This window comes from Chenopodium album, chromosome 13 (genome assembly GCF_948465745.1).
Source record: "Chenopodium album chromosome 13, dcCheAlbu1.1, whole genome shotgun sequence".
In the NCBI taxonomy this organism is placed as follows: Eukaryota; Viridiplantae; Streptophyta; class Magnoliopsida; order Caryophyllales; family Amaranthaceae; genus Chenopodium; species Chenopodium album.
Genome location: NC_137846.1, coordinates 48,489,951 through 48,502,886, shown reverse-complemented (window position 1 = coordinate 48,502,886; position 12,936 = coordinate 48,489,951). Strand labels below are relative to the sequence as shown.

Genomic DNA, 12,936 nt, shown 5'->3' with positions numbered 1-12,936 from the left:
ATTAAATAAGAATACAAATCATTTTCATCCCCATTCAATTGCAAGCTTCTCCAAATATTTCAATAATTAAAACTAATATAATGTACCTCAACTTATAACATGAAAAGACAAACATAACCCTTGATAAACATCAAAATGTTTAGGAAAATTTGTCACAAATCACCTTATAAAATAGAAAAGAGAAGATGTTTAGGAAAATTTGTCACAAATCACCTTATAAAATAGAAAAGAGAAGGTATTGCGTCAATTCAAACTGTCGAAATGTGGATTTTTTATATCCTCAATTGGCGGGATGATATCCTTTATTGATTGGATAATGTCCTTTATTGGCTAGATAATATTTTTACTGCCTGAATGATATCCTCTATTGGCTGGATGATATCCTCTACTGGCTATATGATATTGATATCCTCTATTTGATGGAGGATATCAATATCATATAGTCAATAGAGAACCATGATATCATATAGCCAATAGAGGATATCATCCAGTCAGTAGAGATATGTATAAATTATTTGATGGAGGATATGTATAACTTGTTTGAGGATATGTATACTTTGTTTGATGATATGTATAACAATGGCATAACCTCTATTGAAGATCTCATACTAACGGTCATGGGTATAACATAACTTGCTCATCTTTCAATTAAAATACATATGAAACAATCAATTTTAACAGTTATACATCACATTAGAAAGCCCCAATTCGATTTTTTGGGCATTTTTCGAAAAATCCGAGAATCTCTAGCAATTAAACTTCTCTCTCTTCCGCTATGGATGACCTCACTCCTCTCCTTCGCCGTAATCATTACCAACTTGTCAATTGTCATCAGGTGGAAACTTGTTCTTCATCGCAAGAAGATGACGATGATACCTTCTCGACTGACGAAACATTAGGTGCGGCTTGTCGCAGTCAATAGTTTGTGAATAGAAAATTTGTCACAAACTACCTTATATTTTTATTTTATTTTTTGTTAAAATACACCTGATTAATTTTTTTCAACAACCACCATTTATCCGTTGACCACCTCACCACCACCACGCACACCAGCTTTGTCGCCCTACAACCTGGCCTAACCGCCGTCCTAACCCAAAACCACCGCTTACTAGTCCAACACACCCTAACTATAGAAGCAATACACCCAACTTGAAAACCACCCTTCTTGGGCCTAAAATTACACCCTAACCACCCCGAAACCATCATCCCAACCCCAAACCACGTCACTTTGGCCCCTTTATTTATTTTTTGTCAACGAGATAGGTGTTTGAGTGGTTAACGTGGGGAATTTGGTTGGTGTGGGGTGGTGTTGGGGTTGAAAAACGGTAGTTAGTGGACAATACTGGGTGGGTTACTGTAGGGTGGCTTTGAGAGTTTGAGGTGGTTAGGGCGGCAAAGGTGAAGTGAGTGGCGGTTGTAGGATGTTCAACGCCAAAACAATCAGTCAAACAGTCAAATTCTAGACCAAGGTGGTTGTTGACACAAAGGTTTTATAATCAAGTGTGCTTTAACAAAACAAAAAAAAAATTATAAGATGATTTGTGACTAAGGCCCTATTCACTTCACCTTAAAAAAAAATTAGTAAAATTAATTTTAGTTCAGTACAATTAATTTCAGTTCAATTAAAATAAGTTCAGTTCAACAAAAATAATTTTAGTTTAGTAATAATAATTTTAGTTTAGTAAATATCAGTAAAATTAAAGAAGAAATGTAATAGAAAATCAGTAAAAATAATTTCAGTTCAGCAAAAATAAGGTGAAGTGAACCGGCCCTAGCTTTGTGTTTCATACGGTCATTTACTAATTTGTGATAAAATTTCCAAATATTTACTCATTTTGATTAAGGCCCCGTTCACTTCACCTTATTTTTGCTGATGTGAAATTATTTTTACTAAACTAAAATTATTTTTACTGATTTTCAATTATATTTCTTTGTTAAGTTTACTGATTTTTACTAAACTGAAATTATTTTTGCTTAATTGAACTGAACTGAACTGAACTTATTTTTATTGAAGTGAAATTAATTTTACTGAACTAAAATTATTTGGATTTTTTTGACTTTTACCACCAAAAAAAAATCACGAAATTATTTTTTACTACCAAAATTTTTAAAAGTTTTATTTTACCACCAAAAAAAAAATTAAAAATTGTTTTTTACCACCTGCGGTCAAAAACCTAATGAAATATTTTAAATTCTTCGATTTTCGTACCAAACAAATCATATTTAAGGCTTTTGGGGGGAATTTTGGCTCTTTGGAACCAATTTGAGGTCGGAATCGACAAAAAATGATCGAAAATGCTTCCTTTGCGTGTTTAAAAATACCTCGGTTTGCGTGAAACACGCAAAATGAGGCATTTTCGATCATTTATTTGTCAATTCTGACTTCAAATTGGACCCGTAAGCCCAAAATGCCCCTAGATCTATGAACAACATGTGTTAGGCGGTAAAAAACAATTTTTAGTGGTAACTAGGGGAGCCCACGCGCACGATGCGCGCGACATAGCTAGACATCGTAGGGAATTATTATAGACTTTTACTGGACCTATGTAATATTATGACATTAGATGACAAAAACATGATTTGCACTTTCCTTGATAATATAAAATGGTAGGTATTAGAAAATAACATGACAAATTCCAACATTTACACTGTAATACACTCACTTCAATCTGGAAAGATGATAAACATTACCAAAAAAATTGCAACATTTTAAGGACGTCAGACATAAGATTGTTGATAAACATAATTTTTCAGACAAGAGTATACCATTCTTCTCTGCACTCCCAAATATCCACTCGAGATCATCTTCTTGTTTACTATCTCAACCTCTCAATCTAGGTTGTATATATTAAAGTTACAATCATCAAACATCTTCGTAACGTATTGGAATGTATAGATCAGGTTGTTTCAAACACGATTTTAAAATAGTCCAGATTGGTAATTAAACAAATTTGTGTGGATGATCAATCTTTAGTACCCCTTTTCCTCATAATAAGTGTTGTAATTGGTAGGTATTAATTATAATTGATTTGATGACACAAAATGAATGTAGGAAATATGAAAAGAATTTCAATACAGAGTATTAGTTGCAGATGACAAAAATTGCTAAGTATATATATATATATATACTTTTTCCGTTTTCTTTTACTTGCAACAATTTCCTAAAAAGGAAATGTCATAATATTTGCAACACACTATAAAAGGAAAGTTACTTTAGGGAAAAACTATACTATTTCCCTTATTTAAAGCACATGACTCACTAAATTACACTCCTAACAACCACTCATCCTATTTTAAAGTTTATTATATCATGTAAACCCCACCTTTCTTAATTACCGTGCTAAATGGTGTGTTGCATTTAAAAGAAAACGGAGGAAGTATATATTAAAAAAAAAAGTTTTCTATGACAGATTGATAACATAGTATGCTTCACAATTAACTAAATATAACCTTCATTTTGCAGACTAAAAGCTTTTAACAGTTATTAAGATCTTTATTGCGATAATACATTTGATTCCTTAAGTACCTGGAGTATCAAAACAACTTTACAAAATTAGTGTGTTGAAGTGTCTTTTCATCATCATCCATGTCATCAAGATTATTTCTCAACAAAAACATCATGTGATCTTAACTAAAGGGTTTGTCAATTAAACCAGCCATTTTTCTTACTTTATTATATGAGCAAGGTGCAAGATCTTCCCAATTTATATACCATTTGTTGGAGCACTACTCTATGGTGAGATTGACAATTTGTTTTTGCTGGCAAGTTCGATAACAATCCATGTGACTTAGCCATATATCTTAATTACCAAATTTGATTTGACTAATTCAAGTTTATTATGGAAAGAAAGCCAAAGAGGATAAATTTTTTACTTCGTATAATACATGCACAAGAGAAAATGCAGGAAACCTTTACAGTTCTCATAAACTAAGTCCATGAGATGTACCCAAAAATAGTTTATTGTGATATTCTTTTATAACAAACAATTAAAACAATCCATCCAAAAACAATTACAATTGCAAAGTTTAATCTAAATAAATAAATAAAAAAAAAAAACCCACATAGATTTAACCCAAATCACACCTAAAAAATTCTTTACCAAGCTTGAAGTCAAAATTAGCACAAGCAAAAAAAGACAATAGATAAAAGATTAACCTTAACAAAAAAAAGACATTAGCAAAAGCAAAAAAGACATCAGAATCATCCTTAATATTAACCAACTCATCTCTTAAGCTTTAAACATTCTGGGTTAATGGAGCATTGGGCCTTCGGCAGTCGAGATATGGCAATCGGATGATGAAGTGAATAACAAGCTTGAAGCTTGGGCATAATTCAGCAAAGCCTCAACACAAAAATTCAAAAAGTAAAAATCAAAAATTAAAACCAAAATCAGAATTTGATATAAATTTCAATTTTTAATCCAATTGATTATACTGGCAAATACGGTTAATCTAGATTGTGAAATTGATATTCAACAATAAATAAAATAAACTCACCGCAAACAATTACCTCACCGCTGAAACTACTTCTATAAATGAGAGGACGCTCGGTCAGCGCTTCAATGGAGGAAAGAAAACTTGGTAGGCACTTGAATGGAGAACTAATATATAGTTTGCTTCAATCGAGGAGAGAGAGTAGAGAGGTAGAGGAGGAAGGGGAGAAAGGGAAGCATATGAATTACGAGGAAGAAAGAGGAAAAGCATTAGTCAATCACATCAAGTCATTAGGGATTAAAGGATAACACATAGAGAGTCAGGGAGATAAGCAGTCAATATTAATGGGGGGTATAATGGTAAGGGTATAATGGTAAATAAACATTTTTAGGGTTATATATGTCATGACACTATTCATAAGAGCATTCTACCACTTTTTATAAGGTAGGGATATACAACTTTTAAAATTTTTGGTAATAAAAAATAATTTCGTGATTTTTTTTGGTGGTAGAAGTCAAAAAATCCAAATTATTTTTATTAAATATTATTTTTTTAAAGGTGAAGTGAACATGGTCTAACTTAGGATTTCCCCGAAATCAAGTTCGGATCGGGTATCTTGTATCCGATACCCTTAGTTTGACAAGTTTGGATCAGTACCCAACTACCCATTTCCCAAAACGGTGTAAACCACTTCCCAGTCCCCACACTAACCAGTAACCACAACCACAAAAACTGCCGTTTTCTGCCCTAACTTTCCCTCTTCCGCAAAACTCAAGGGAGGAGAGAGAAAAACCCAGAGTTTTGTATATCTCTCTCAAGCTAGGGTTTTGCAGCAGCATTTGAGTAACAATGGCGAAGAAGAAGGAGAGTAAACCCAAGCATTCTCTCGATGTTAATCGAGCCAATGCCTCCGACTCCGGCAGCCGTAGCGCCGCCACTGTGCGCCGTCTCAAGATGTACAAAACTCGACCTTCTAGGAATACTAAGGGCAAGATTATGAGCCAGCAATTTCAGTCTAGTGATTTGCCTGATTCTCGTATTCAACCTGATCGTCGTTGGTTTGGTACGTTTTTTGTACGAATTTCTGTTATTTTGATGCAAATTTTGTAGAATTTCAATGATTATGGAATTATTGAGTTTGGGACTTTGGAAGAGTTGGATTTGAATTTGATTGGAACGTGAAATTTGTCAAATTGTATAGGTGATGATTGAATTAGTTGATAGAGTTGTTTTGTGATAGTATCGTTTGGAAAATTAGGTGAAATTGGGAATTTGGATTATAGATTAGGGTGTCTGAATTTCCTATGTTCTGAATTTATTGCGTTATTGGCACTTATCTTTGTTTAAAGTTTGAATTTCGGAACTATTTCTGTAAGCAGGCTTGTTCTTCATAATCAACATTCTCTACCATTTGTTAGAAGTTTTATTTAATTTAGGATAATTGATTGTTGAATATTTTAAATTGTGTATGGAATTGAAAAGGGAGATGTAAAATTGAATTTCTGCCAAAGTTAACTCTTGTTTTTGTTGAATTCCCTTTCAAATTCTGTAGGGAATACTAAAGTTATCGTTCCAAAGGAACTCGAACATTTTCGCACTGAGCTTGCTGGTCAAATGTCAAACAACTACAATATGATATTGAAAGGAAAGAATCTTCCTATGTCCCTTTTAAATGATCTTCCGAAGGTATGTGGCATATCCTCTACACTCATTGTTAATATATTTCATTAAGTATGTACTCCACATCGTTGATGCATAATTTTATTTAGGATTTCAAGACTAATTTAAGCTTCATGTAGAGCTCTTCATCATGTTGAATAGGTTGATTTGACTGCGGTTTTCTACTGGTGTCATTTTTCAGCTATATTCTGAGTTAGTACTTGAGTATTGGGAGTAATGGGTGTGTAAAATGTAACTCATGTAGAGTGGGGTTGATTTCTCCTGATGATAGCAAACTTTTATTTCTTTTTGTTTTTATCTTATTGAACCTGGGAATAGTCTGCTATTCCAGGGTTTTATGTGTCCATTATTTGTGTTGAGTCTGTAGAATAAGTCGATTGGTTTACTGCTGTTTGTCTCATTGCTGTTGAAAGTTGTAAAAATTGGTTGCTGGATATAGGAGCTTCCTTTTCCATGTTGGTGGGAATAGCTAGTTCTTACCTGATTTGCCTTTTGGTTTTCTGTCTCTTAAGCAAAAAAGAGTTCATCTTCTTGATACGGAACCTTTTGAGAATGCTTTTGGATCAAAGGGGAAGCGGAAGCGCCCAAAGCTTCTGGTGACAGATTACCAGTCTCTGGTGCAGAAAGCTGATAGTTTACAAGGTATTCTAAAATTTATTATATTTGGGTTTTGTTATGTGTGGTAAGGTGTAATGTGCTAAACCAAAGCGAGTGGTTACCACTTGTACTAATATAATACTACTTGTCATATTTACTGCAGTTAAACATGTTGTGTAGCTGCAAGTATATTACTTGATTCATGGCTCATGCTTTGCTCTGTGGTTCTGCAGATGAATATAATCAGAAAGTAGAAGCTAACCCTTCTATCGAAGGAGAAGATGTGGATGGATTCCGGGATTTGGTTCGCCATACAATGTTTGAGAAAGGTCAAAGTAAACGTATATGGGGTGAACTCTACAAAGTCGTGGATTCGTCAGATGTTGTTGTCCAAGTAAGTAACTTGGCATTGCCTCTTTTCAGTTGGAGCTTAAGACTTAGCCACTTACCTGTATATGTTTTACAACCGTTGCGTAAGCATAGACTTTCTTCCTCTTTGTGTTCCTTATCTTGGTTAAATAACTCCTTGTACCTAAGACACTAGATTGTAGGATTTGGATTTTCTTTGATAAAAAATGTTATCTGTCAATTATTTCTCTCGCTTGGACGAGGGTTGGCACCTAAAGTCTGTAGAAGACTTCTGAGTTTCCTGTAATGCAATCTCTTCAATTTGGATGAAACTTAAGAGGAAGATTTATTTAAAAGTTGGAGGATGAATGTGTGTGGTTCCCAGGGTAGCTGGTAAATTTTTAGGATGTAAAGTGTTAACTATTGTTAGATTGTGGAAGTCAAGTTTTTAAAAGTCTCTTTCTCACACAGGCTTGTTTATGATGGTCTGTAGCGCCTGTGATGGATTGCACTCGAAATACGAGATGATTAATGTCTTATTACACGTATTTATATCAATGTGTTAGATGGTAAATTTTTAAGCTGTTTATCATTGTTAGGCTGTGGAAGTTGAGTTTCAATGCCTTCTCCTCACTCAGGCTATCTGTGAATCTGTGATGGTCTGTTGCTGAAGTTTAACAGATTTATGGGGCCTATGATTGATTGCACTTGGATTACAAGATAATTAATGTCCTATAGCAAGAATATATATTCTATTTGTTCAGTTGACTTATTAAAATATGTTGGGTAAATGCTTATGGTTCCTCTTGACCATTTTTTGTTAGGTTTTGGATGCTAGGGATCCACAAGGAACACGATGCTATCATCTAGAGAAGCATTTAAAAGAGAACTGCAAGCATAAGAATATGATCTTTCTGTTAAATAAGGTTTGATCCTTGCCTATATTTTGTCTCTTATATGTACTGCACCATGGTTTGTCTTCTAAGATGATATAGGTTACTGTTGCCCTTTATGCAGTGTGATCTGATTCCAGCTTGGGCTACAAAAGGTTGGCTTAGAGTATTGTCAAAGGAATATCCCACCCTAGCTTTCCATGCTAGCATTACTAAGCCTTTTGGAAAGGTAAGGCTGTTGCATGCTGAGTCCTAATACACTCATTCTTCTCTTTAATAAAAGTACAATGCTCTGACTATATGTCATTGGCATGCTTATATATTGTATTCAACTTCCTTCTTCAAGAGATTCCCTCGCATGATAAAAGTTTGAGCACATAAGAGAATTATACGTGGATCTTAACAAACCTGAATTGAAAACACTGGGGGATTTTTGAACATAATGAGCAAAAAAAATGGCATTTTATTTACCATTTTTGTTTGATGAAGTCATTGGGATCAGAAACCAAGGCATGATTTTGGGGGGAAAAGTATTGCTGCTATTAAATCCCCTGTTTTAATTTTTTTTTTTTTTCCATTTAAAAAAACTTGGTTGTATTTTATTTTCAGGGTTCTCTTCTTTCAGTTCTGAGGCAATTTGCACGGCTAAAGAGTGACAAACAAGCAATATCCGTGGGATTTATTGGGTACCCCAATGTTGGAAAATCATCTGTTATCAACACATTGCGTACCAAAAATGTATTCCTTTTACTGATTATTATTTCAAGATACAATTTTTTTACAGGCTATTCTGACTTGTTTAATTCCTTTGCTTCCATGTAAAGGTCTGCAAGGTTGCTCCTATACCTGGGGAGACTAAAGTCTGGCAGTATATCACGCTCACCAAAAGGATTTTTCTGATAGACTGCCCCGGTGTTGTTTATCAGAATAATGACTCAGAGACGGATATTGTTTTGAAGGGTGTGGTATGTACTTTCCATTATTTATATTGTTTTATTGCTGTCTTTTATACTTATGTTATGTTGGTGTAACTCCGACATCTAGGTGCTTGTACCTGCTTTTGGTGTCATTCTTACATTTTCCTGGTATCGCTGGTCTGCGAGCCATTTACAGATGAATTGATGTCTGAGAATCTCTTTGGTGTTCTAATGACATTTTAAAAGATAGATCAATTATAGCTTTTTTATGCTTAGGCAAGGTAGCTGGAAGCCTGGAATATGATGATAGGGTACATGTATGTGAATTATATTCTGTTTTAGCTGAAGAATCTTAATGAGCTGTTTTGGATTGTAATTGCAGGTGCGAGTAGCAAATTTACATGATGCCTCTGAACACATTGGAGAAGTGTTGAAACGTGTAAAGAAGGAGCATCTGGAAAGAGCATACAAGATTAAGGACTGGTATGTATTTCATACTCCTGATTTCTTCCGGACTTGTTATCATCCTGTTTTTGTTCACCTCACGCTGCAGTTAAATTATTGAATTTACTGTAGACACAGAATTCCTCTCTCTATTACATGCATGTGGTTAGTATATTGGTTAGATATGAGCTTATGAGAAAAACTCTTTTAGGGAATTAGGCAGTTTCACTTCAGATGCTCTCTTGTACTTCCTTGGTTAGATATGTGCTCATGAAGTGAACACTTTTATTGAATTACACCATAGATTTTTCAGTTTAGATCCTCTCCGTACTTCCTTGCATCTGATTCTACCCCCTGATCCCCATTGCAAATATTGACTTGTGCTCTTAAGTGAATTTGAGTGAAATAGTCGACTTAGCCTTTCACATTTGAGGCACATTGGAAGATATATATCTATAAAATGTTCAAAATGTAGATACCCAACTGCTTCTGTTTTTTGACAGATAAAGTGTATTTGTGCTACTGAGAAGTCTGTTTATTGTTCTGTCTTTTCTTTTGATGTGCATTTTTCTTCACGTAATGTGAGATGTTTAAATGAAGATCAATTATGCTGAAGAACTTTTTTGCTTATAATATACTTACTCTCTATCTTATAAAATTAGTCCACATTTGAATATTTGATTGAAGATCATTTTTTCAGGATTTTTGATGATTGTTTTCATTATTAAAAATTATTATGTCTTTGCCATACCAAGGGAGTCTTTATTTTTGAATTTTGACTAATGGTGTCATTAAGTGTAATATTGGAAATTTTGAAAATTTATGCCTATATTAGTAATTAGCCTTACATTTTGGGATGTCCAATTAATATATTGAGAAAATTGGATGTTTGATAATAATGGTTGTAGTTTGTTGCTGTTATCGGTAGTTGATATTTCTTTTTTTTTTTTTAACAAGAAAAGGATAATATATTACCACTAGATGTTAAAGCATCTAGGAAATCATAGTTTTGGAACAAAAGGGGCTGCCATGGTTGCGTTGTAGGAGAAAATTGCAAACCAATTAGCCAAAACCAACAAGTAGACAGAAAGTAAAGGAAAGCTGGAAATAAATATAAATATAAAAGCAGGGAAGCATAGTAGTAGTAGTTGATATTTCAATCCGTCACTTTGCATTATATGGGTCTGTGCTTTGGTGATCTGTACATATTGTAATTTCAGATTCTTGAATATTGTTTCCACTTTCTGCTAATGTGCTGAGTTGTGGAAGCATTAAACTTTTTTAATTCTCGTGGAAGCATTTCATCTTTTGATGCTTGTGTTTATTGTTTACATTTCCTTTTGGGATTAAATGAAGTTTATGATGTGTTATTGCCAGGGAGGATGAGCATGATTTTCTCTTTCAGCTTTGCAAGTTATCGGGCAAGCTATTGAAGGTGTGTTTTGTTCTGTCTTTTTCATTTCATTCACCTGAGCATGTTCTCTATAATAACAGCAAGACATGCAGAATGGTTGATGGAAACTTATGTATAATTCAGATGTTCCTGCATGAACTAGCTGCTATTTTTGAAATTGAGTTTTTAAGATTTTTACAAGCTATTTTATAAACCAACAAAAAGATGCTTTTAGAAATGTCCATGTTTATATTGCTATCTTGTCAAAATATTACTTCGTTGTTGATAATTAGCCTTGGCTAGAAGCTAGATTATAAACTTTTCTTTTTTGGTGATTCAAGTTTAAATGAATACCACCTCTTGATTTGTTTAATCTTCTAGACTTTTAGTCATCTGCTGCCTGTCTGCTTCTAATCCCGAATTTCAACTACACTATCATTATTCATAAATATTATTAGTGGGAAGGGTTGTGAAACTTGTATGCCATATAATTTTTTATTTGCTCTTCGGAGTTGTGGATGTTTGATGAAAGTGGCACTCTTTGCTCCAGGGTGGAGAACCAGACTTGATGACAGTTGCAAAGATGGTCCTTTATGATTGGCAGAGAGGCAAAATACCCTTTTTTGTTCCTCCGCCACAGCAGGAAGATGATACAGTAGAGGAGCCAAATGTTGCAGGTGATGAAGATGGAGAGACCGAGGCAGAGAAAGCAAAGTCCTCTTCAGCCATGAAAGCTATTGCAGATGTTATTTCATCTCAGCAGCTGGAAGAAGTCCCAGTTCAGAGTGATCTGTATAGTGAAAATGAGCTCAGGGGAGAGATATCTAAAGAAACCGTGAATTCGGAGTAATTAATTTTCTTTTATTTTTGTTTTTTGTACTTGTTTTTCAAAAAAAATCTTATAGATCATAGTAATCGAACGGGTATTACTGTGAATGAAACAAAGATAGGAAAGAAAAAGATTAGTAGATTTCGATCTATTGCTGCCCGGGTGGCTACATCTTTTTGGTTTTTGTACTAGTCTACGTTATTTATGTATTGGCTGCAATTTATTGTGGCTTTGTTGTCAATTACTCAATTGTGCTGTGTGGTTCATGATCTCTGGTTGGTGAGACTGATCTTTAATTTGTCGAAGTTGACAAATTAATGTTTCGATTTTTGACATTTGACTCAACTTGCAATGAGATTGCTGGGTAGGTGCTATGGGTCATTATATACTTCTTAGATGAGATTCTGATATTAAAATAAGCGATACTGACATAACTTTTTGTATACTTCGTACTTTGTAGACGAGAAATCTTTTCAAACTGTTGATTTTTTTTTGGTGCACTTCAAACTGTTGATGAATGGGGAGGATAGACAATTATAATTTCTTACATTCCCTTGGACATTTTCTCTGTTAGGTCGTTCTTAAAAAGTTGTTCCATATCATTAATGTACAATAGGGATAATAACTTTAATATTTTTTTTAAAAAAAACTCATAATTATACTTTTATACTACTGTGTACTGTATTATTTTTCTATTGCATTTCTTTTAATTTTGTTTATTAAAGGTCAAAATGGGGCATAAATATGCACTACAAAGGGATTATAAAATTTTGACTTTGTGTGAATCAATTAATTCCCAATTAGCCAATTACCCTCTCTCTCTATCTTTTTTTACAAGTATATTGTTTTAGATAAGTTAATTGATTTTAGTACTCCCAATGTAAGATTTTTAACTAGTATACACGAATAGAGTAATACTAGTATAAGATGTAGCCACTTGGATTATATCTTCTACTGAGTACATACACGAATGAAGTGATACTAGTATTAGCCACCCGGGCTACATCTTATACAATACACTAATGGAGTGATACTAGTATTAGCCAACCGGACTCCATCTTATATGGAGTACATACACGAATGGAGTGATACTTGTATTAGCCACCCGGGCTCCATCTTATACGGAGTACATACACGAATGGGGTGATACTAGTATTAGCCGCCCAGGCTCCATCCTATACGGAGTACATACACTAGTATTAGCCACCCGGGCTACATCTTATACAGAGTACATACACCAATGGAGTAATACTCCGTATTCCTGTAAGAATTTAAACCTTGATTCACTACGTATGCAGTAATCAGTATGTGGCAAATTTAACCCATTTGCATGTGACAACGTTCTGGAAATCCGTCATTGACAGCATCACTCCTCTAATATCCTAACTAATTGCACAGAGA

General features: G+C 34.1%; 1 protein-coding gene and 1 long non-coding RNA gene across 2 annotated transcripts; one reads left to right on the top strand and one right to left on the bottom strand.

Moving 5' to 3' along the window:
- Positions 1–3,942: 3,942 nt before the first annotated feature.
- On the bottom strand, positions 3,943–4,715 carry LOC145576776 (uncharacterized). Its single transcript, XR_014098549.1, has 2 exons — positions 4,498–4,715; positions 3,943–4,343 (listed from the first exon to the last, which is right to left on the bottom strand). It is a non-coding gene; the product is annotated as an uncharacterized LOC145576776 (long non-coding RNA).
- A 444-nt stretch (positions 4,716–5,159) lies between these two features.
- Positions 5,160–11,776, top strand: LOC145574862 (nuclear/nucleolar GTPase 2-like). Its single transcript, XM_081632730.1, has 11 exons — positions 5,160–5,497; positions 5,987–6,120; positions 6,627–6,756; positions 6,945–7,105; positions 7,884–7,985; positions 8,077–8,181; positions 8,562–8,690; positions 8,777–8,917; positions 9,252–9,352; positions 10,691–10,748; positions 11,257–11,776. Exons 1-11 carry the CDS (start codon positions 5,284–5,286, stop codon positions 11,554–11,556), a joined length of 1,575 nt encoding a protein of 524 aa, XP_081488856.1. The 5' UTR covers positions 5,160–5,283; the 3' UTR covers positions 11,557–11,776.
- The last annotated feature ends 1,160 nt before the right edge of the window (positions 11,777–12,936 follow it).